General features: G+C 41.5%; 1 protein-coding gene across 1 annotated transcript in view; it reads right to left on the reverse strand.

Moving 5' to 3' along the window:
- Positions 1-8,579: 8,579 nt before the first annotated feature.
- TMEM131 (transmembrane protein 131) overlaps positions 8,580-25,294 on the reverse strand; it is a 98,417-nt gene continuing 81,702 nt past the window's right edge. Inside the window, exons 30-41 of the mRNA XM_062628565.1 lie at positions 24,421-24,579; positions 23,249-23,838; positions 20,178-20,353; positions 18,848-18,975; positions 17,345-17,469; positions 17,037-17,195; positions 16,130-16,304; positions 15,678-15,799; positions 15,477-15,573; positions 14,278-14,375; positions 12,915-13,078; positions 8,580-9,617 (exon numbers count right to left, since the gene is read on the reverse strand). Coding sequence (XP_062484549.1) covers positions 9,321-9,617; positions 12,915-13,078; positions 14,278-14,375; positions 15,477-15,573; positions 15,678-15,799; positions 16,130-16,304; positions 17,037-17,195; positions 17,345-17,469; positions 18,848-18,975; positions 20,178-20,353; positions 23,249-23,838; positions 24,421-24,579 — 2,290 coding nt within the window. The 3' untranslated portion in view covers positions 8,580-9,320. The remainder of the gene's footprint in view (positions 9,618-12,914; positions 13,079-14,277; positions 14,376-15,476; positions 15,574-15,677; positions 15,800-16,129; positions 16,305-17,036; positions 17,196-17,344; positions 17,470-18,847; positions 18,976-20,177; positions 20,354-23,248; positions 23,839-24,420; positions 24,580-25,294) is intronic.

A 25,294-nucleotide genomic window follows, 5' to 3' on the forward strand; every position in this document is an offset into this window, starting at 1 on the left:
TGTCTTGAAATGCTGCTGTTTGCCGGTATTGTACATTTGAGAAGGCCTGAAAAGCAAAATTGAAATAATTTACTCATTTATTTAATTTCCCAAGAAATTTATTAAGTTGCCACTGATTGATGTTGGCACTGGGCAGATGGTGGCTCTGGCATCTAACATTGGGATCCTGGTGATTACCTGCTGCCATGGAAATGTTCTGTTTGAAAGTGTCTGTGAGAAAGCCCTCCATGTCACAGGTTTGTAACAGATATGAGGTGATCTGGCCTATATGTGCAAGAGACATCTATCAGGCCTTGAACAGCGTTTGTTAGCTGTAACAGGGTGTAGTCATTCTGATATTTCTTTTTTTCCCTATACATTCTTTCTGCCCTCAGAACTTTGATTCAGGGTTATTCCTGCTCCATTTTGTTCCACTACCCATGACATTCTCTTGCATGTTCTTCGTATTGTATTTTGACCAAATTTCTCTTAAGCTTGACAGCACTTTGCAGCACATGAAGTTACATTTTTCAATCAACTTCAGTTGCATGAGGGAGTAGGTGTTCCTTGAAATGCCATGGCAGTATGCACAGCTTCATGTCTGTAGGCAAATGGCTGAAGATATCCTTGACTTTTCTCAGTTCCTTGTCAGATTTAGAATAGTTTCCTGAAACTTTCAGGTCTTCCAAAAAAGTGAACTTTCCATACAAAAAATAAGGCTTTGTAATACCTATGTGGGAGCAGTCTCTGGAAGTAGGTAACACTGCAACACCACTTTGAGATGTGACTCATGGCAGGAGCTAGAATAAATCTTGCTGAGAAATATCAGCTAGTTGAAGCACTTAATTATTGACTTGAAATATGGCAGTGCTGCTAAAAATTGATGAGATTTATTTTTCTCAACCCCAGCCCCTTTTCTCTAGAAGGTTCATCAGTAGCTCAGAAAATGCAGGTGTACTCCCCGCTCTGCCAGCGGGCAGTGGCGCCACAGCCCTTGTGGGAGTTGAGCACGCAGGAGGAGCAGCCTGTGGCGTGGTGCAAAGCAGCACGGTCCACTTGAGGCACTGGTTGAATTTCCCAAGTCACTAGGGAAACTGGCATCTCCTTAGTTGTCCTTTTCCGTGGCAGCAGTGTCAGGGGCTGCCTGCAGAGCTCATTGATTGCAACTTCTGTCTCCAGGAGCTGGTGCAAAGAGAAGGTGTGGGATTTGCTTTCCCTCGTGTCAGGCTAGTGTGACTGGGTTCCACGTGTTTGCACCTCTGCACTCGAGAACAGTTGTTTTAAGATGTTCTGCAAATTTCAGGGAAATGAGAACTATCAGATATTACAAAGAGGAAGAGGAAGACATATCAAAGGAAGATGGGAGGTTTGTTTGTCTTGCCTTCTCCCCCTGTGAGCAAAAAAGGGAAATGGCTAATGTTTGGTTTTACTGTTTATCTAAACTGGCTCTGTACTCTAACATGGGCTGACTCAGTACTTGAACCCCACATTTCATCTTTGGCTGTGTGTGCTGGTTCTGCAGTGAGTTGCACATTACAGATTCTGTCTCTGCTGCTGCCATCAGCAAAGCTTTGCAGGAACCACTTTGACTAAATCTGCAAAGGACGCTTGCCACCTGTAGCTTGCCTAATTTGTAGTTTTTGTTGTTGCCTGGTGTGGTGTTGGGCTTTTTGAGGCTTTCTTTATTGGTAATTGCTAATGAGGAAGTTTATTGCTAAGACTCACCTCAGCCTGAGCTTCCTTCTCCAACCCCACTGCTGGGAGAAGAGCCAGGGCTTTGTACCTCCCAGGGATAACCACGGCCTCCAGCTGTGTTTGTCACACCCAGTTAAGTAACCCATCTTGTAGAGAAGGTACTCCTTTGCTGCTTGCACCCTTTACTCTTGCTCTGCAGCCCCACAGAGCCCAGTCACCAGTGTGTGCTGCTTTTCTACTCCATATCCTTGTTCCAGCTCCACTGCATAAACTGGTTGCACAGGATGCTGGAAGATAAGCTCTTCTTTTTCTCTTCTGTGCCTCTCACTTTCCCCAGTCATCCTCGGAAGATTACTCCAAAAGCACCAGATGGCGCTTTCAGTGCATGGGTTGTTATCCAGCATAGCCCCTTTCAGTAAGGCAGTGAAATGCTGCTGGTTTAGGTTGTGTGAGTTCAGTGGAGATTTTGCTGAGAGATGGGGAAGTGATTTCTCATCTCACCAGGAGGGATTGTCTCTGAGGCAGGCAGGCCAAGTGCTATAGGGCATTTCCAGGTGCAAAATGTTTCCTAGAGTGAACTGAACCTAGGTTAGCTACCTGTTTTTCACAGTTTGGGGTGAATGCAAGAAGCAGCCTCTTGTTTCTAATTCCATGGTCTAAATGATCCCTGAGTAAGAGGGTTCTTGCAGTTAGGCTTACATTTCAAGAGCAGTGCCACTCTGCTGGTGTTTTCTCTACTCCAGGAATGTTCACGCTGATGGGGCTCCCCAGGGTCCAGAGAAATGCTCGTTTTCTGGGTCCTGCTGGGGCTTGCGCAAACACAGAAGTAGTTTTATGTGTCTTGCGAGCTACTTAATTAAACAGGCAGTTAATAATAGGTAAGATAGAATAGCTAGCTAGATTTGATGCTTACCAACCTAAATTAGGAACCTCAAAACAGCTGTACTTTGTGATAGGAAAAAACAGCCCAGGTTCATGTCCTGTCTTTGACAGTGGCTTCTGCCTTATAACTGTGAAAGGACAGAACTGATATAGTGTCGGATTTCCAAGTGTATTTGCACAATATTTTTATGACTTGCATTTTTGGAAGTGTCCGAGGATGTGTTTTGCATTGTGTCACACCATCTCTGCTTCCCCTTCTCTGGGTATTCATTTATTTCTTTTTGGGCTCTCATAATTTGAGTCCTCAGACAATGAGGATTATGAGGTCTATGCAGATTGTGCATGGAGTTCCTGAACTAACCTATGAGTTTGTCATTATGGTGGAGGCTGGTGACCAGAAAGTTGATGGCTTGTCAACAAACTGTAGCTGTTTTGGTTGTTGGTTTTGTTTGTTTGGGTTTTTCTGTTTTGTGGGTTTGTTTTTTTTTTGCATTTTATTGATACATTCCTGTCTCTTGTCAGACTATGGCTCAAGGTAGATAGTAATCTGATCATTATTCTTGTTCTCATACTGTAAGTCAAGACTGTTACTAAAAACAGAGAGCAGCTTTTCCAGGGAAGGAAAACTTTTGAACTCATGGTAGTTTCAGAAAACTGAAAGGATTCAACTGCTGTTCTGGTTCCACCACTTACTCTACCAGCCTGATGAAAGATTCAGTGGAAGTCTGTACTTGCAGAGATTGAGAATGACCATGTGAGGGAATGCAGGGGAGAAGTTCAGGGTCATCCACACTGAATACTCAAGTGCCACTTCAGTATCATCTGACATGCAGGGCACTGTATTAACACTTTTGGATGGTTATTGGCAAGCTAAGCCAGGAGTCAGGGCTAAGAAAAGTTGTACTTAGAAGAGCAGAAGCTTTGAAGCTGCTTAGACTTGGGTGGGTTTTGCTTTAAAACATTTGCTCTTTAATCAATACTTATTCATGCATTTTGACATGTAGGTAACTGATAGTGACCAGAGTTCTGCGTGGGGGCCGCATTGGGCTCTTTTGGATCTCTGTAAAGAAGGCATAACAGCACATAGTGTAATAACATGCCATTCTACAGTGTCTCCCACCAGGCTCCCAGTACAACCTGGAAGTGAGCAGGGCTGTGTCAGGGCTTTGATACTGAGACTAGCTAGTCGGAAAGAATAAACGGAAGTGAAATACTCAAAGGGGAGAGAATGCAGAGTGAATAAAGTGGAATGAAAGATGAGGGAGTGGAGAAGAGCAGAAGCCAGTGTGTTGGAAATTTGAACAAAAATACAAAATAACTGGATAAATCCCTCAGGTAGGGGTGTAGAAATGAATTGTAAAAAAGTTCTGTGTGAACTGGAGGAGCTGAGTGTCCTGAACATGTACAAGATGTCACAGGTTAAAAGGGTTTAGTACTGGGGAAATAATTTTTTTAGGTGAGCAGGAAGAGATCTGAAAGTATATAGAAGGAAAAAGAGGAATGGTTCATTTGTAAATATGCTGATGAAAGAAATATTAAATACAAGAAATAAATAGTTTGTACTAGGCTTGTCTGGCAAGTTGTGATATTGCACTTGAAGAGAAGTAAAAGCCTGGTCTGACTAAGTGTGTGCTCCAATGTGTTGACTTTCACCACTGAACTGCACAAACTTACCAGTTCCTCTTAGCTTAGGAGTTTCAGTGCATGAATCTGTTGAGGAATAATAGCTGTATAGACTGGCAGTAGGGAAAGTACTGTTAACTTTGCCAATGTACAACTTTTTAAAATGCTGCTACTATAGCCGAGATTTTTATTATTTTTTTTTCCCCAGGTTTCAGGAAAAATCGGAGGAACTTTTAAGGCCAGGTGGCACTGCTGTGATATCCCGAATGCTGTTTGTAGCCACAGAGGGGTGCTGTTTATCGACATAGTAGGACTCCCAGTCATCACTTGTGCAGAGTGAGGAAAATGGTATTACTCACATTTATTGAGTTAGGGGAGAGTGTTTCCGAGGTTGCTGATTTCATCAGCATTCCTGAAACCTAACGGGACCTTGTCCTGTGAGCTAATATTGCTGTGTAGACGAAATCAGTGACTTTTCACAAGGAGGCTCCATTTAAAAACAAAGCCAGCAGAAATGCTGTCCATTTGCTGGAACTCTCTGGTGCTGAGCCTGCTGACTTCAGCAATATTCAGGTTTTATTGTTCCGATAGCTGTATCACATAGATTTTTGCATGTGGTTGATCGATGCAAGGGCCCTAAGTCAGCACACAATTTGCCTTATTCTCATTCCACATTCCTGGAACCGTTCAACTCGCAGCCAGTGGCCAGGTCCCACATTTGCACATCTGAAATTAAGCTCGGTATGACAGTGAGACATTCTGTGTGCTGCTTGTTGTGGCACTGGAGATTTGCTTTCTGTTTGAACTGTGAGGAGTTTGGAGCATTTCTTTAAGCTGTTCAGTTCAGCTGCTTCAAAGAAAGGAACCCTCTTTATCCTGCCTTTCTTCCCTCCTCTCTGCCTTTTAAAGTCAACTGATCCAACTGGATCAGTTCTTGGATCTGAGCAACTACCTCTATACGGTTCTGCTCAAGAAAAGAATTTTGTCCAGGATAGTCATGTTTCAGCAAATACAGTGATATTGGGGTTTTCATTGCTTCTTAAGATTCTGTTTTTATTAGTCCCCCAGAGTTTAGGCTACTGCTTCATTATGTTTACTCTGGCTTCTGCAGATTCTTGAGGCTTTGCTTTCTGGTGGTTTGATTTCTTCTTTTCTATATTAAAAAGAAATCATGTTCCACTTGCTGGTGGATCACACAGCACCTAAGTAAAATAGTAGTAAGTCTGGTTAGGTGTTGTGTTCAGAGGGCTGCTGAAGAGCATGCTGATCCAGTCATCCTGAATACTGCTTTAGTATTTATGTGACTAAAACACCAGTTGACCATAAAGTCCATCCTTGACTGGCATTAGATGAAAACAGACATTGGGCAAAAGACTCGGGTTTGAAGCAGAACCTGCTTAACATGAGGTGACTGAGCTCTCTTCCAGTTGCTGCAACCGTTCCATAGAAGATGGGTTATTTCCAGTCTCAGCGTGTGGCTCTTCTAACAAACTGACTCATTGTGAGCTGAAGCCATCACTGTTTCATGAGGCCAAAACATCAAAGCGTAGAAAACTTGCTCATAATTGCAGGTTGGGAAAACAGACAAGGCCTGTCAAAGCTGTATTTAGTATAAAACATCACTTCAGGTGAAACAGTTCCAGTGAAAGGTAGCTTCTTTCCTCACAAAGGCAAACACTTGTGCCCTCTCAGTTCTACCTATCATTATGGTGCAGTGGGCAGCTTCAGCAGGATTTGATCATGTTTCTCCAGTGTTGAGATCTACTGTTCCTCACATTATGGAACCTGTCTTGTCCTACTGTTTCCCAGTTCAGGCTGTTCCTTGCACAACAGTGGCCATGCTACAGTACATGACTGCTGACAGCTCTGTGGCAGGGCCAGGTCCAGGCCTGCTCATTGCTATGTTGATTCATTCCAAGTGTCTGTATCTGAAACAGTAACTGTCCTTTCACTGGGATTTTATATCCTGTTATACTTACTTTATATCCTTTCTGTCTTACATTTTTAACAAAGTCTCTAATGTCTTTCATGAACTTTTTGAACTAGGGCTCATGCTAATTTAACCGATTTCATATGTTGGGGCCATACATACCTACTTAAGGCTTTCAGATTTTAATAATAGGCCAGAAACTTTTCAGACCCTTAAAGTCTATTTGTTAGAGTTGACAGAATAGAACTACCCTTTAGGAGCACCAAAATAATTGCCAAAATTAACAGTAATTGTTTCTCTTCCTTGCTGGGAACTTTGTATTTCCAGTAGCTTCCAGGTCTGGAAGAGAAGAGCTGACTCATAATACTTCAGCCCTGATGCTGCTCTGAAGAAATGTTTCAATTATCAGCAAGGCTGTGCCCTTCCTAGTTTCCAGGACAGCCCATCTTCCAAACCCTTTAAGCTGTTTTTTCCTTTAGTCTTTTTACTGGAGATAGAACTTCCCTCATGGTCTGAGCTTCAGTCTTGTTTGTTTTGCTTTCAAAAACACAGTTGCCCCTTGCTTCCCAGATTGTGACTTACTTCTCCCTCTGTTCTTTTATCTTAAGTTGTCCTTCCAGCAGGCTGCAACATTTTCAACCTCATCTGGATTTTTATATAAGACTTTACATGTGCGTTGCAAAAAAACTGCATTTCTGTTACTTTTTAAACTCATCATGAGAGGTCTGGTCTCTGATTAGCTGTGGGTGCTTCCAGCTCATTCCCCCAGTTTTCAACAATCTTAAAAGTGTTTTCAATGCAGATGAAGGGTGACTATGCCATAAAACTGGCAAGCACACACTTCAGGGAGAAGGCAGCAAACCTTACTTTTGCCCAGGTTTTATTTCACCTAAATTCTGTCCATCATGGTCAGGACTTCTGTTTAAGGCAGCTCTTTGGCTTTAACTAGTCAGAGCAGTGTGAAGGTGCTTTCAGAATAACCTCTGAATAGAGGGAGGGAAGAAAGGACACTCAGAAGTAGAAAGTCTTTAGGCCTAGGACCTTTTCCTTACAAGTTCAGAGACAAGGACATGGTTTTTCCTCTCTTTGGAAAGAGAAAACTGTGTGTCAAAGATCTTGATAGCTGAGGTTGTTTCACCCCTGGAACTCCAGTAATGTTTAAGTGGTGCTCAAAAGGAAACTCTTTAAAAGCAAGAGCTGATAATATTCTGAAGGTGGCAGAGGTTATTTGCATTAACACAAGGGAATGGCTCATATTTTTTAGGGAAAAAAGTCTAAATTATTTATGTGTTGCCTTGTCTTGTTCAAAGGTAAGTGTTTTTAAAGCAGAAAATTTCTCTTGTCTTCTCAGCTGCTTAAACCACTGGAGGACTATTTGTATCTCAGAATTCACTTCTGCTTCTATCCTCCATGGAACCAAGTCTATATTAATATAAACACCTGCTGGGAAAAAGCAGAGGCATGTTACCTTAAGCAGCTCCATTCACCTTGAATAACTGCAAGTTACCTTCCCAAGCTCCATTTACAGAGAAGCAGGCCCCGGCATGTCAGTATCTTACCTACTTACTCTTTTCCATGCAGTTAAGAGACTTGTTTGCCCAGTTACTCAAAAGGAAACCGCATACAAATCCAAGGTGAACATCTCATGACCTTGCATGATTCTAGAAATAGCCAAATTTTAAGAACAAAGGAGTTCCAGCAGGTTCCTATTTCAGATCTATATCTTTAAATTTCTGCTGGTGGCAGCAGAGGACATGAAGAGAGCAATGTGACAGTTGTAAAGATTTTGTTTACATTGTGTGAGCTGGAAGAGCAGTCAGTCTCATTTATTTAACCCTCTTATTTTGTTGCACACAATATTCCTGGTGGCATACAGGTTTTAACTAAAATAGAGCTCTTACTCTTTGAAAGGATGGATTCTGATAAAAATCTGTTGTAAATCAGTGCCACTGAGTCATAAGTGAATTTATGTTGCTAGTGTCTGTTAATTTTTTCCTATAATGGAAGGGTTTTGTTTTACCCGACTTTATGAATGTATGTAGTCACTAGGGCTTGCCTTCCTGTTAATGAAGGGAAACAGACACCTTGAGACAGTTAAATCCCATCTAAAAATAGAAAAGTTCTTGTTCAGACCCATACAAGAAAAGTGTTACAAAGGTATGGGCGTAGCATAAGCAGCGGCAGCTGCTATTAATGCCTGATATGTGGAAACTCGAACAGTGCGGACATTTTTCCAGCATTTTGCTATCCAGCACATTTTCAAGCTGGTGGCCCTGTGTAACCCGAAAACAGTTTCTAGTGCTTCACTACTACACAAACCCACACTGCCAGATCTCATCTGCAGTTAAGTTTCTGTTAACATAAAGCTCTACACCCAGTAGATTTTGGCCTGAAGCTACCATTGCAAAGTGGATTCATGCGCACACAAGTTTAGAAAATAGCAGAATATAATTCCAGCAGACAGATCTTGAAAAAAGCATATTTATTTTAAAGTACAACCCAAAGTTGTATCCGTAAGAAATGCACAAGGTATCTTGTTTCTTCCACAAGTCTTGGCTGTGTGCATTTCAGTTCAACTTAAAAATGCATTCAGGTTTACAAATGTACAAACAGCACAGAAAGTGTGTTACAGTCTCAACAGAATGCGCTTACATTCAGCCATTTTGCTCCTAAGGTTGTGTGTTGGTTTTGCTGTTGTTTTTCTTGATTTTTTTTTTCCTCATTTTTTTTACATTCTTAGAACCTGTGTTAACAAAGACAGCCTTATTTTAAAAAAATACTCTGCATTTTAGCACAAAGTGCCTTTTGATTTTAAATTAGAACTTGGAGGATAATACTGGAAAAAATTTAAAAACCCAAACTTGTACTTTTCAGAAAAGTTTTGCATGCCAGGACCGCTTTAGAAGTTCAAATTATTTCCTACAGAAAGATGGCAGATGGTAAAACATGAAACCAGGGGAACTGGTGGGATTTGCAGCTTTGGCTGTAGTTGGGATTTGTGGCCACACCCAGACTTTTTCAAGCTTATCCGCAATCTCACACTACCATATTGCAGGACAGACTTTAAAAAAGAGCAAGTGATGAAAGCAGGATGTGTGGGAGGTGGGGAAGCGGGAGCAATGACCAGCAACAGCCCAAAAATAATGTTTCAAAAATTTGCATTCAGAATTGTATCATGACCTGGATAAGAGTTCTTTCATTTTGCCTAACTTCAGTTTTCATGAGGATAGTGTGAATTAGACCAAGGATCTGAACTTCTTCTTCCAATTGTTGGGCTCCAAATTCTCCAAGGATTGTAGGTCTGTCCCATGTCTTCAGCAGGATTGGCAATGGTGGCAGCAGCAGGCGCAGGAGGAGCAGCAGAGGAATTTTCACTACCCATGAGATCAATGCCTGACAGGGTGTTTGTTGGAGTGGTGAAGGGAAGGCCACTGTTGAGGTTGCTTGACCAAATGGAACTGCTGAATGGAGTAGTGGACCACAGGCCACTTGGGTTGCCTAGGATCGACTGCAGTAAAGACAAAGCCAGGTAAGGAGCAGCTTGCTAACTTCTATTTTCACCCTGTTTACAGCCCCCCCCCCCCCAATCCCCTGTGAAAGAAAAGTATCTGAGCAGCAACACATGCTATGGAATTCCTTCTAGCTTCACTGCAATATGGAGTTCCAAACTTCCTTCACTAGAGCTTGCCCAGAGCAGCCAAACTACTAACAGTTACCAGGCATGTCTGGTAACTGAACAGGCTACAGAGTGCAATTACATTACAGGCTTTTAAGCTGTTTTCATTTGAGCTTGTAAATCCCTGTACCATTACTAATTTAAGCACTACTAGTATCCAAGCTTTAACACACAAGAGGCAGAAAGCTCCAGCTTAACTAAACTAGTTAGAATGAGGCAAATAAATATGGTTCAGGTCTTCAAAAAATGAACAAAATTCCAGTTGTAATGGAAGGTAGCAGTGAAATCTATTCCTTGATCCTTTTCTGGCTGTTTGCAAGCTTATTTCCTCCTATTCAGGCAAGGGAATCTGTTTAAATTGTACGCTTTGGATGTACCTACCTGTGCTGAGCCCCCTGTATCTCCCCATATTCCTAATGTATACTTTTTCCCCCACCCAAAATTTCTCCAGGTGAAGGGAGAGGGCACTGAAGAACTGGCCATTTATCACAGAGTTCCAGTAAGTCTGTCCTGGTTCAAGACACCTGGAAGTCTCTCACAAATGGTCATGGTGCAGATGCAGGTGTGCTGCTGCAAGATGTCACAAATGGACAGGTAGCAGCAAGCATGGAAAACACGTGCAGAAATTAACAAGGCCCAGGTTTTGTCCACTGTTTTATTAAAGCCCAAACAGTAGCAAGCAACAAGCAGGGGAATCTATCCCATGGTATGGTGGAAAATGATACCCAGAAGCAGACAAAGATGGAGATGAGAAAGGTAGCATAACTTTCAAGCTAATATTAGCACAGAACCTGCTACATGTAGGCTTAATGCAACCACGTACCTCAGTGCCAACAGATTTAGTGTACATATGCTGTAAATTCAATTTGCAAATATACAGTAAACATGATACATCCAAAAGGCAGTGGACTTGTTAAGTGCTGTAAGGTATAAACAACCTTATGTTTGGATTTACTGAGTGGAAACGGGTCATCCCTTCCCCAAATCTCTGTCCTCAGATAATGCATACTAAAGATTAACCAGTATCAGTGTACTCTGCACCTGAAGATGAGAATAAAAATCCCTTTAGAAAAGGAAAGAAGGTAGACTCTGAGAAAAAGTGTTCCTTTCAGGGTTTTATTGACTTTTCTGGAATGAAGAAGATACGCTCTGTCAAATCATACCTGAAACTGATTGGACACTAATACATTATCAAAGGGTCCACATAAAATTTGACACTGAGGGCTGGGCAGGGGTTTTCAGCATACTTAGGTCGGCCAGGCCAATGCTGTTAGAACTCTCCAATGTCACTTGGAAGCTGAGCTAAACTAGGGTCACACTGTAGTCTTGTTACATAACTACACGGTTATATTTAAGCTACACAAACATTAGGCTACTGAGCCTACAGCAGGAAACAGTCTGCTGCTCAGACATTGACCCTAACACACTAAAAGTCCACCCTATTTCCTGATGTGGGCAAGAGCCAGGAACTGTTCCTATGTGTCCCAAAAGTGTTTGGGAGAGCTTAAGAGAAAGGCAACTGCTCATAAAGTAGAAGCAACCAGGAGAGGAGCAGCAGAAAAAAGTAACTTAGATGAGCTTCCTTTCAGGGCTGGTGGAGGGAGGTAAGAAGTGGCTGGCAGACAAAACTACAGGCAGGAAAATGGAGTAAAGGGAGTGCAGTTAGAAACTTCGGAAGAAGTGCAGCAAGGCCTGAGGGAAGACAGGACCCCAAAGTCAAATGCTATTTAGTACAGAAGCAAAATTACGTATGAAGTGTGAAAGCAAGATGAGTAAGAAAGTAGGATAATCAAAATCAACTCACCATAGATCTTTCTAGAAAAGAAAGCACTGTGTAAGTGTGGCTTGCAGGAACAGGTTTGCTCTTTTGCCAGAAAGGACTGTGCTGGGGCCTAGTACCTGCTCTCTCATCTAGCACTCAGAGCAAGGAAGTCTAGTAACGGAACTGCCAGGTTTTCCTGTTCTGGCTTACCATATGCACTTGTAAAAATATCACTATCATTACAAAGGCTTGAACATTTCAGTCTGTTTGCTACTTCTGGTTTATTAAGTGATCTCTTTGAATACCCTCCTTAAAAGAATTTTCTCCTCTGTCTATGAGGTATTTAAAGGGAGAGACTGACAATTCTTCTATACCATTTGTCTGGCTTCCACCTCCCTGCTTCCTGAAGCACACTTCCAAATACCTTTTTTCAGAAGCAGCTAGGAAACAGAAGCTGGGAGCCAGAGGATTGTTCTGGTGGTCCTCAATCCCTCCTTCTGGCAAATGCTGAGAAAGCTGCCCTCCATGTGACCAAAAAGCAAAACTCTTGCCTTACAGTTTTAGTGAGACAAGGGTGGGATCAGTGAGTGTATGTCTGTAAGCTGTGTGACCTTCTTCAGCCTGCTTGCCCTTCCCCCCTCCCCCCATCTGAACTGCTACCAGGTGGAGTAAACACTGCCTCTTACTCACTACAAAAGCATTTTCAGAAGACATGATGAATGATTTCAGCTGGCACTGAAGACAGCTGTTGCAGTGTAAGTTTAATCCTGACAGGCAGAGGCACATCTCCATCAGAATTAGTGAACATTTTAAAGGCTTCGCCTTATGCTCAGCCCATTACTGTTTTTTCTAAACTCAAAATAATACATCTGCAGGCTTTTAGATATGGAGGTTTTTCTGACCTTTTGTTAATTTACAAGTTGGTGCAACACTGGATTGAGGAAGCAGAATTGAAGTCTGAAAGTTAGTATATTGGCTCTTTTGCAACTGTCCCTAAAACTGGAAGTGACAGCAGCAGTGCGCAGCCATGGCATGGGAGGAGAACGACTCTTTCTGCAGTCCCAAAAAACATGGGAATGGAAAACTTTTGTAAGTGCTGCAAGATGCCCTTGGGAGAAATATTTTTATGTAAAGCAATTTATGTGGATTCATCATCCACAAGTGAGCAGACTACTCAGTCTCTAACAGCCATGTCAACTTAACTACACAGAAACAGGAATATACATAACTTCCCTTTTCCTTATTTTTCCACTCTTGGTTTGGTTTTTTTTCACCCAAATTTAAAAAGCCTTTAAATGAAATCAGATGGCAGAGACAGAACAGGTTGGTAACAGGAATAAAACACTGGATTCAGGCTGAATACTTACTGCAGTTGTATGAGTCGGGGAACTTGAGCTTGTTGGCCAGGAGGGTACAGAATCTGTAGCTGAAGGATCCCAGATGGATGATGGAACATTACTGAATTCACTCCAGTTTCTCTGAACATCCTGCCCGTAAGCAGATCGAGCTAAACCTAGTTTGCTAAAAACCTCTAAAAATAAAATGAAATAAAACTGAGTACGTTACTCTTCCTCTTTTTCCAAGAACTACAGCAGACTAATACTCTTCACAGTTATTTCCCATATTTTTTCTAGTGGGTCCTGATGCAGCATAAGAACTGAGATTAGGAAAGGTCACACACAGTAATACAAACCTTATGTCATGTTCCCTGCGCTAGTTCTTCTAACAAGTAAGTTAGCTGCAGGTGGAGCAAGCAAAGGTGCTGAAGGTGCCTCCCATAACCATAGCTCTCACTTACCTTGCAGCAGTTCCCCCCTCCCAGGTAGCTCCTGGTGCAGGAGGTAGCACTGGCTGTGCCCCAGCCCAGGCCCTGTCCATGTTCTGAGAAGGGGAGGGCAGCACCACCACTTGTGGTTCACCTAGTCCCATGCACAGAACTGACCCCCAGGCATCTGACTGGCGGCCCCCAGAGTTGCTGGTGCTGAGGACTGCCAATGAAGACCAAAGAAAGACAGCCCCCCCCCCCCCCCCAGCATTTTTCTGTAAATATCCCATTTTTTCAGCAGATAGCATTTTTTTCAGTAGACATACAATCCATTTTACAAATGGCACATGCTACATTTGCTTTGCTTAGCATCTTTTACAGACACCCTAAAAATTACCATGCATCCTGAAACATAGTATGCAAATTTGTGTAAGTAGTTACACAGAGCATCCCTGCCCTGCAATACAGCCTACCTGCATCAAAGCCCATCTCAGTAGTCACTTCGGGAAGGTTTACCCAAATATAGGAATTAATTGTCAGGTCATCATGCAGCTATAAAAACATTACAGGAAAGCAACAAGAGGGATCGGCCATTGCTTCATATATACAGCAATGGCTTTATGCAGGTGTGAAGTGCTCAGGTGACCCTTGGCCTGGGGGCACCCTTTTGAGACCTACAACAGAGCTTCAGGGGGGAAGGAAGACTAAGGAAAAAACAAATGTAATTGAAACAGAGAAACTTCAAAAATTAGTATTTCCAGCCAACAAACACTCTTTAACAATTTCCACTAACTCTCTGGGCTGAAACACTGGCTACATCACCAATTTTTTAATACACCTTCCTATGCAGTCATCTTTCTGGGGGACAGAGATGGGAACATTGTACTTAAGACCAGTGGAATGGAGAGACCCCCTTTTTTTACCTATATTTGATTATGGAAAAATATTTGAAAACAAAACCTCACCTCCAGTTAAGTTAAAAGAATTGCCAAATGCAGAAAATGAGTTGAGAGGCGTGAAGTCAGGACTGCTGGGGCTGCTGACAGTACTCCACAAACCAGAACTAAATATTAGGGAGAAACAGGAAAGCAATACATAACTCATTAACACAGTACTACCAACAACTTACTGATCTAGGTATACATGTATATGTGCAAAAGTATGTGTATGTGTATATTTAACTATATATATTTTTTTAATGGTGATAAAGAGTTAGGAAATCAGCTTGGCTTTGTTTTATCAAGAGATTCCAGTGAAATACCATTTTTCCTGTGTATATACCCACTTTGGTATATATACACACTGCTATAGGCACAATGCTCTAATCCACAGACTGAACTCCAACGGAAACCTGAGAATAGCTCTTTTGATCAGTTTTTCAGAAAACTTACTTACAGGGTCTAAGCTGTAGCACAGAATTTTTTGACAAGCAGCTCAGAAGGGTACAGATGCTCCCACTCTGGCTTTTGGGCAAGCTTCTTGAAAACACAGATGAGTTAACTGGAAGTAGCGATAAACATTTACAAACCCAAACCAAAATGCCACCCACAAACTTTGCTCACAAAAGCAATTCCTTTGAATGAAACTTGAATTCAAGTCTCTCTCCTATTCCAGAAAGATTATAGGACACTCACTCACTGCTTTTTACAACTGAGGCAGCCATGCACTACCAAAATATGTCAAAAGTACAGCATGCTTTGGGGTACGTGACTGAGCACAGCTGTATTCCGCTCCTAGTCATAACACAAAACCCAGTGACAGTTCTGGTCTCAGTGTTAAAATTGGGAGTGAAAGACACTGCTGTACGGCAAAAATACTCTGCCTGCAAACCATTTCAGGCAACTTTGGTACACACTGCTCAATACCACAAGAGCCAAGCTGATTTCTCAATATTTGGATGCCCAGGAAACACAAGGTTGTTGAGTTACTTGGAACAAGGGGGAGAAAGCCCCATCATATTCAGTACATCCTTCTTTCTGCTTCTGAGTCACTCTCAAGTTCTACATTTTTCACACGGTGAGAGATGCTGTGCCCCGGCTTTGAAAAGCAGTTTAAAACCCCAAAGGAACAGGAATGAATTCTGTCACTACCTTCAAAATGCCATTAACAGCTTACAATATTCTTTTCTCTGGCCCTATATCTGCCTAGAGAATGTAAAAATTACCTGTCAGAGCCATCATTGTCAATGACTGTGTGGGAAATGCTGATATTGCTGGAAACATCTGTCTTGCTCAGAGAAACCTTTGGTAAACCACTGCCACCTGCAAGAATACATATATATATATATATAAAGTTATATTTAATAAAAATAACAGAATATTCAGGAAATACTCAAATATTTAGAACTACAAACTGGTTCTAGTACCTGGGCTCTTGTCATAACCTGCAGCTACAGCAGCAAAAGTGGGGTTACCATTCCTGCCTGGAAGAGAAGCTGCCTTTGCCAGCTTATGCCTGGTACCATTAGGCTGTTTGCTTTTCATGTCACTTAAAGAAGAGGGAAAAAAAAAAAAAGTAAGGTTTTGGACTTGAGCAGCTTGATAAAAAAGCAGTAATTTAAGCTAGCATTCATGAAGATGTTAACAACAGATCAACAGTTCACGTAATTTGCACATTTTTCCAACCTCCCAAGTTGTCAGAAACCCCAGAACAATATAAATAGCATGGTAAGACATGCACAGTAGTGTCTGCCAAAAAGCAGTTTCCACGGGAAAAGGAAATGGGTGTGAGAAAAGGGAGATGCACCCTCTGAAGTACATGGGTTCTGCCAGCATTCTGCACTTGGGAAGTCAGTGGGAGGTACAGATTTGTACTCACTGGCTGCAGCTGCTGTTCACAATGCTGCTGTAGGTGCCTCCTCGTGGCCCAAAGGCAAAGGATGCTGGAGGAAGAGGAGGGGATGGAGAGGCGGGTGTTGGGGAGGGCTGTCGCTGCTTCAGGAAAGCATCTGCGTTCAGGGTTTGCAGAGAGAGTTTATAAAGGTTGTCTGTGGCTGGAAAGAGAAACACAAAACATCTTCCTGTAGTACCTACGTTACAACAAGGCTTCCCAAACTTCTGCTATCCCTTCTGTTCAAACTGAGGAATTGACAAAGGCTGTTCCCAAGTAGCAGCTCCTTCTCAATACTTACCTGTCATTATTCAGGTTATATTACATTGCCTGTTTTCAAAGAGACTGTATTCAAGTAAGCACACCGATATGATAAATTGATTTGTACGGAAGTGAGTGCTGTGGAGAGGGATGACTTTATGTAGACATGCAACCAAGAGGAAGGTGATTTAGCTCCCACTCAAGGGACTTATAACACAACCAGAAAGCTTATCATGGTGTCCCCACACTAACCACTTCATTAAGGCATTTTCTCTCTCAAGGACAAATCAGCTAATTAGCTTCAAATTTAGCTCCAGTGGACTTGACTTGACCAAGCAAAACCCATCTGCTGTAGAAAACACATTTTGGTTTTGAGTGGCAATTCTTATTTCCTCAGTTCCCCTAGCAGCTTCTGAATCCTGGTCATCACTGAAGAGCTGCAGGATGGCCCATGTTCTGCTCAAGTTGTTTTCAAACCTCCCACATCCTACTATGTGCTATCAATGAGGCCTACAGCAGAAAACAGAAGCACTACACAGTGAAAAAAAGACAGAGAGGTCTATTGACAGACCAAGCCTACCTACAGATGTTTACTGCAGAAGACCAATTCTGTCATCCTCTACTGATTACTTACAGCTGCCAGCCTTGTGAAGAGGCACAGAGTCCCACTCTGGTGGTGGAGAATCCTTTTCCCCTTCGGAGCTGCTGGTGTTTCCTAGCTCCTGTCCAGAACCACTGGGGAGAAATTTTGCTAATACTGATGGCCTGGTCTCCATTAACTTACTGTTGGGACCTAGTAAAACAAGAGAACAAAAGCAAGTCTGTGGATAGTAAACTGCACAGCTTCCTTCACACACCAGACATAGAATTAAGCACTCAAAAGTGATTACAAACAACCAAACAAAACTCCCGTGGTATTTACAAATAGCAGCCTTGCATTACCTCTCATTTTGGGGAGGTTTCTTGATTTAGACCCATTCGTCAAAAGGTGCTGTGTAGATATCTTGGATGGAAAGGTTTTGCGCTGCTTGTTTTCCAGTGGGGGTGTATAAGATAATTCCAAGGAACTAAATGAAAACAGAGATCCATTTATTTTCAAGCTCTCAGAAGCACTGAAGAGATTTCATATATGTACACATACATTTTTATATATATATACATATATATGCATGATATGGTTTTACAAAAGACTGGTCTCCTGTGGCTGTCTCATGTCAAACTTGTGCTCATCATCAAAGCTATTTGTAAGCGGAGTTTTGTATTTTTCCTACATGCAACTCCACCCTTCTTAGCCCTGGGTCATTTTCTATCCACACTGCTCCACACATTCGTCAGGGCTCAGTCACTTCCAGGAGAAGCTTCAGCCTGGAGCTCCAGGATTACAAAACCTACGTGGATATATACAGAGGCAAAAAGAGATGGCAACTACCATTTTTCTACTCTGCCCCCTCTCGCTCTTGTTTGATCACGTGCTCCTGATGATACACTATTGCTCTGAATGGACAGGATCATCTTTTAGTTGATAGCACAGAACTGTCCAAACCCACCACTGTTCTCTTTCTCCAGCTACTAAATTATGTCTCTCAGACTTTCTAGGGAGGACATATTTTACTCATTTCTAGCAGAAGAATTCCAAACTGGCTCTCATTGTGGCCTTCAAATCCTGTCACATGTAATAAACTTGTGATTCATGTGACTGATTTATAAGACAAAGGAAAGTAGGTAAAAATAAAAAATAGGGAGGAGACTTTGGCAGGCAATGTTTTCAGAAATTTTGAAGAAATTTAATTTATACTAACTCCTATCTCAGTCTAGCATTAATTACAGCAACAGGGAAAACAGAAGCCTCAGTTTGGTAAAGTTTATTTTTGTGACACTTGGATAACTGTTTTCAGAATACTTTTTCAGAATGAACTAGGTGCAGTAAGATTAAGGTTATTCCTTTTTCTCTTTTCTATCTAACTTCTGCATTCAACCACCTGCCAGTAGGGGAAAGGGCCAGGCAGCAGCAGCAGCCTCCTTTAATAACACATCCAAGACTGATCCGTGATACAAAAAAGTAAATTGCATACTGTAATTTCACCAAGAACAACTACAGGCTTGCACCTTAGCACTGGCTTACTCTGCTGCCACTAGAAGCTCCTGTAGAAACATTAACCCTATTTTGTGTATGTGGGCCCTGTTACAAAAAGCTTAGCATTGCTTAACCCAATTTGCTTCACTAGATTTGGTTCTTTTATGCACCGTATCACCATTAAATCATTTATCATTTGCAAGCTTCAGATATTCCCTGATATCAGGAAGGAAGAAGCATCTGCTCAAAAGTAGCTGCTGTTGGCATTAGCCACACTGACAGCCGCAGCAGTCAAATACACAGATTTTTATCGCTCCATCTTCCTTTCAAGCATGATGCCTCACCTACTAAAAAGCCTGTGTTATTCTTACCTGGTTTTCACATCTACAGGGATTTCTTTCTTGACACTTGTTAGCAGTTTTTTAGTTTTCTGTTTTACTTGGACTGTTTCATTTTCAGGTTTTTCTGGTGTAACTTTTCCCTTTTGTTTTTCAGGTTCCTATAAAAGGCATTATAACAACTTGTTACTGTTGAGGAGAAGCAATGTCCCTCTTGCATCACAACATACATAGTGTAAGCAGAGCTGAGGAAAGAATGCTATTTGAACACATGAGCATTTTTGCAGCTCAGAAATTATTTTTTTACTCCTTAGTGAGTATACCTATAAAGCGTGGCATCTGTTTTTTCCTATTTGGAAAAGGAGAAATGAAAATCAGCAAATTAATCTGTTCCAAGCAGATTTGGTGTTTGCAAATACCTAACTCCTCAGGCCATGGCCTCTGAGTCTGCTTCAAAAGACCTATGCTGCACTTGTTGTGCACAGCCCTGGCCATCTGAAACAAATTCTTCCACCAAGCAAAGAACAGGAGCAACTTCAACACCCAATTTACTAGCTTCTTCAACTGCACTTCTAAGTGCACTGTCAAATAGCCATCCCAAAAAATCAAAGGTGATCAAATCACCTTCTAAACCGTAACTTTTAAAGGATACTACGTGGATTTCTACACGCCGCCTCCCAGCTTGAATCCCTATCTTACCTTTTCCGAAGTTCAAATTTAAGACATGTTAAAAATTAGGCTTGGTATTCTTCTCTTTGCTATTACCTTTGCTTTGGTTGGTTCCCCCAGCACATGCTTTAGGACAGAACATTTACAACAACCTGACCACCACACAAATTCTTAGAGCTTTAATCTATTTATTACCTAGAAGCATGTAAGCCAAATGAGTAATATAAAGGTAGGGGTACCGTCAAAAGCAAGTTAGTTACCTACCTGCTGACAAATTACCACCCCTGAATTGACCCTTTGTAACTGTTGAAACTCATGGCTTTAGCCTGCACCTTAATTATTGAGTAAAATTGATGTCTGTATGTTGGCATTTTAGTCTGCAAATAGAATAGGCTAGGAGTGTGCGGAGAGACAGTTATCCGATGCTGCTGACAACCAGCAGCTTATTGAAGCCAGTCACTCAGGCATGTTCAGTCCTCAGACAGCATGACAAGCAGGTTCACACTCACAGATGAACAAATCTTACAGAGAAGAAGTGAAGGCAAGAGTTGGGAGAGGTATTTTTAAATTAACATTCTTCCTTTGTTAGGTTTTATACGAAAGCTGGGGTTGGGTTGGTGAGAAGACACTGTTCCACCTTTAACAGGTGACCTGCCAGCTAAACAAGAGTCTCCTTTTACGAGCAGTGCCATACCTCTTTGAGAAGTGGTTCTGTATCTGGGTTGGAGGTTTCGGTTGTGGTTGAAGAACTGTCATCATCTGCCAAGGAATCCTTCAGTTCATCCTCCTGTTGCTTTCCTTTCCCTCTTCTGTCCTTTTCTTCCCGCTTCTTCTGTGGCTTAGCCTTGCGCTGAAGCGTTTTCCCTTTCCCTAGGAAGGTAAGGATGCTTCAGTTTTCAGCACCAGTACTCAAGAGATGGGCTAATTCACTTCATTTTGGAGGGTGACCCACATGATTAAGCCTCTGAAATTCATCAATACACCAACCATTTACAGCCACCTCAGACCAAATGTGAGTAATAGCATCACACCTTTATGTGCATTTATGCTCCTAAGCCCCACCTCTGTTGCCTCTATAGACTGTGGACACCTGGCTACTGTGATTCTTCCCTGCTCTGGTCCTGGCATTCCTTTTAAACACCTCAAAATCCAATCTGACAGTTTAACTATATAAAACTAGATTTGAACTACAGAAGCTGGCGCAAGCTTTATAAACCAATTGAAGAACAGAAATCATTAGCATGTTTGTCAGTTAAAAAGAAAAACCAAACACAACTTGCGGTAAAACTAGAGCAGATGAGAAAAATCACTAATAGTATTTTAGCAATGATGTATAAAGCCCCAGCTCCCCAAACCTGAAAATCTCCCACCCAACCGTACTTTCTCCCCTTGACATATTTAATTTTTTCAGAGTAGACTGTTCTAAGAGGTTGGAATAAGCTGACTGTGAAACAGTTTGGTTTGACACGTTAAAGTGTTACTGCATCTCCAAGTAGGGGAAACAATGTGTTACACACTCCAGGGGATGTTTAATCAATTTTCTTGAAGCAATCCCCATACAAGTAAATAAAGCTACTGGAACAATTACATTTTTCCTTGCGATTTCTGAATCGTAGCATAGGATAAGCTCAAAATGTAGAGGTTCAAGAACCTTCCAAATTAAGGTCCTGGCACGATAGCTGTGATATTTCATTTGGCAAAATGTCCTTCAGGTAAAGTTTGTACTGAAATGTAAATTTGCCTTCAGTATTTTGTCAAATACCAAATACATACCAAAGGGAAGTGCCTTCAAACTTTGGTTTTTTTTTCAGACTTAATGTTTTCACTATCAACAACTACAAAAATATCAGAGATAAAATATTCCTTTTAGTGTGAATACAAATAAAAGTGTAAATACAAGTGGATATTCGTACGGAAATGTTCACAAGGTCAGCTTCCAGCTTACTGCGGGCATTGGGGATTTGCCTCAGAAGGCCTCGTTCTAAGATTTAATTCAAATTTAGTCTACATTTGGGATTGCTAAACAGTTTAATATTCATCATTAGAAAACCTATGTAAAATGTTATCATGACATAAAAATGTAACATGAAGCAGCTGTTTGACAAAAAAACTAATGTAGCCTCCACAGCAGTCTGCTAGGATCCAAGTTTCAGGAAGCTGAAATAGAACACTATGGAGACAGGAATCCTGCATGGGATGTTGAGACAGGCAGTTGTAGTGCAGAAGCTGCTGCTTCTGCAGATGTCTGTGAGTACAGTTCTAGTTATTTAGACAAAGCCAGACAGCAGTGTGGGTATGCAGATCCAGACAGATATCGGAACTTCCCCTGCGTTTTTACATTTTTAAAGAGGGCAAATGGAGATGGTTGGGTTTTATTGGATGCATGGAGCTTTTGTGAGTCAAGTTACGGTTTACAGATACTGTTGGGTTTTTTTTTTATAATGCCTGTCCAAAAAGCAAGCTACATGCATAAATCTGACTTAATGATCTGAGATGACAAAGAGGTCAAAAAAATACCAAAAAGAAAACCACAACAAACTATCTGAACTGCAAAATGTAACATTCGTAATGTATTTTGCAAGACAGAATATGTTTAAATATTCAGCATACCGCCACGTCAAAGCATAAGTGAAGCAAAGCCTCTGTAACAGGAGAAAACCCATGAATTTATCTGAATGAATCTGTAGTTAGAAGAAAGTTGCAAAACAGGAAAGTCATGCCAAAAAAAAAAAAACAAACCAACCAAACGAAACCCCTGCATTATCACATCCACTCTGAACCGATTTAAGAACTTTCTACTCATTGCTGTTTAACAAGAGTGAAGCTTTCGTCTTGGTAGTACATGATCATACAGGTGCTCCAGGGTTTATATGCCTTTCCACATTCATTTTCTTAACTTTAACAAAGAACACAACACCAGCACTGTTTCTGTGCAACAGAATTGTTAGGGAAAGGTGAAAAATTCATTAGAATTGAACATAAATTTATAACCACAGAACCCTAGGACACAACTGAAATACCTATTACAAGAAGCATGATAAGAAGTTCTACTCTAATGAAGGGTTTATAAGAAGGCACATAACTGACAAATTTATAAATCTGAACATAGATAAATCTGAACGTAGATAATGTATGAAATGTAGCACATTATTTTAAGCATTAGACAACTGAAGAGATTCATAACAATTCAAACTAACCTCATGCAAAGATGAATGCTACTTATAAGCACAGGTGCCCTATATTCATTTGCTGACCCCCATCATGAAGGATTTTCTACAACTGCAAGTCTGGGCATGACAAATTCCATTCCCAAGCAATACCCACAGGGTTATGCCCATCTCTCTCTCTCCCCTCCCTCCCTTTCTCCCTGTCTGTTTTCCTGACACTAGGGTAACTCCCTTTTCCTTTCCTCAAGCCCCAAGTATAAACACTGGAGGTATGAGGAAGCCAACCCAAAGACAAAGGAATAGCAACTAAAAGAATCTTTCTTCTTCAGAGAGTCAGATGCTTAAATATTCACACCTGCTTTCATCAAAACATTCCAAAAACACCGCATGAAGAATCACAAACTAGCATTGTAGAGAATGTCACTGCCATAAAATAAAGGAAGTGTTCAAGACACAGGCACATCCAGCAGGGTAGGGAACAGCTGAGAAGCTATCACTTTCCATGCTATGAAAACACAACCTTTACAGTCCATTAAATCTTGTTCTGTGGCTTATATAATGAATAATCCCATTAAAAAAAAAAACAGAATTGCATTACCTTTGTTTTTTGCTAGTGGAGATGGGGGATGCTCTGTAAACACATCTGGGGGAGGGGATTCTGGGTGGTCAAAGTCTTTTTCCATAGTTTCTATGAGCCCAGTTAGATCTGAGTCCTCTGAGCTGTGCCTTCTGCTCCTGGCACAGTCGCTATGAGGTGGGCTGAGGAGCGGGAGCTGTGGCAAAGCACCTTCAGTCTGCTGCTCTTGCCCAGGTGCGAGGGGTTGCTGGAGGGGCTGCTCTGCCAAAGCTGCTGCCTGCTGCTGTGTCGGCTGCTGGTTCTGCCTCGTTCCCTTGGCTCTTTTGCCTGTGGCATGAGTTTGAGCTGTGGCACCTGGATCCAAAGTAAACGGGCCCCCGGCTCTATTCACTGACTGCATGGAAGCTCCTTGTGCTGAAGTCCTGTTAGGTATGCTTGAACTGGGTTTGGATTTGATGTTTTCAGCATCAGGTGCATTTCTATTGCTGTGAAGGTGTGTTGTTGCATTGCATTGTTTATGATTCCCTGCACTGGATCGTGAAGATGAGCTGCCTGCTCCATAGATCCCTCTGGATGAACTGTGATTAGAATCTGATCCAAGTGTATTCAAGCTGAAAGAGCAACAAGTGTTTAAATATACTCTACAATGTTTCCATTCTTCACATGACAAAAAAAAAATAAATCACTATGCCCCATAGAAACCTTGAACCACATTGTTCTTGGCATGTAACTGGCAAAAATGCCTAGCACTTGTTTGTCAAGTCAGCAGCCTTTGCTATTTCCCATGCGCTTGCTCACTGTACATATGAACAAAACTCCAGTACAATGACAGTCAATATATACGTTGGAGAGAACACTGAAAGGAGAAAGTAGTTTTTTAACTTAAGACACCAAAGGTAGGAACTTCTGGCCTGCAGTGTTTCTGCAGGTTACACCTTCCTTTTTGGAGAAGATTAACAAGAAGCTTAACAGAGTTTGGTTTCAGTGGTGTTTTTTTCCTCTCCTTTTTCCCCCCAAAAATGAGTATTTCTCATAATCACAAAATCCATCTTTTTATCCAAGCCATCTTTTATAAGTAACTGTGAGGATCTTAATTTATTCACCTGTTCTAAAGTATTACTTTCTTATTGGCCTTATAAGTAAAGAGGATAAAAAGAGAAAACATTCCACAAAACCCCCAAACATATACTTACTTTCCATCAGATGAAATTCCAACTATTCTCCTGAGATCAAATGGCCTTCCCATATCAAAGGGAGGGTTTGAGGCCTCAAAGGACAAGCGTCTCCTAAATGGCTCCCAAATTCCTTGAGCTTCTAGATAGGCTGTTCCAATTACCAAGAGAAAGAGTACACTGCAGAGAAGAGAGGCAGTCATCTCAGTATTGCTCAGTTTTGAGCATTTTAAGGAAAACGAATCTAATCACACAAGGCAAAATGATTGTATCTAGTACTGAAAATGGCAACCAAACCACACCTTTGTCTGATAGAAACATAAAACGCATGAATCTAGCATGATATTACGCATCACTGACACTGAGAATGGAAGCTAGACACAAATCTGACACGCAGTTGCCAAGAATATTAATCCAAAAGAAAAAGAAAGATATATAATTAAAGCATTAAAATGGCTTCCAAGTGGTCAGGTCTCGCAGCTTGTGGGTGCGATCCCATTTAAAAGCAGAGATCCTCTGCAGAAAGTTGTACTGCTGCTCAGGGAAGTAAAATTCCAGAGCACTATTTCAAGCAATTTTATGACTAACTGAATCTGCTGCAATACTGTGTTGGAGTTCTCCACTTGCATAACGCAGTGCAGTGAACTACATTTTTGAATGAAGCAATAAAACCACTGCAGAGACCTTCATCGCACTATCGCTTTCATCTTCTAACAGGTGGGAGGAGACATAGTGACAATAACTAAAGCTTGCCTTGCCTATTACCCTAGAAAGTTTGTGAGAAAAGAACTTTAAATTAGCAACTTCAGTTTCTGTTCTCCCCCCTGTTCTGACTGCCAGTTTTTAAGCTGAATGTACGAGACCAGCATCAATTCAGAAAAGGATGAGATACCTC

This window comes from Pezoporus occidentalis, unplaced genomic scaffold (genome assembly GCF_034315485.1).
Source record: "Pezoporus occidentalis ecotype Australia unplaced genomic scaffold, CSIRO_AGI_Poc_V1 ctg32, whole genome shotgun sequence".
In the NCBI taxonomy this organism is placed as follows: domain Eukaryota; kingdom Metazoa; phylum Chordata; class Aves; order Psittaciformes; family Psittacidae; genus Pezoporus; species Pezoporus occidentalis.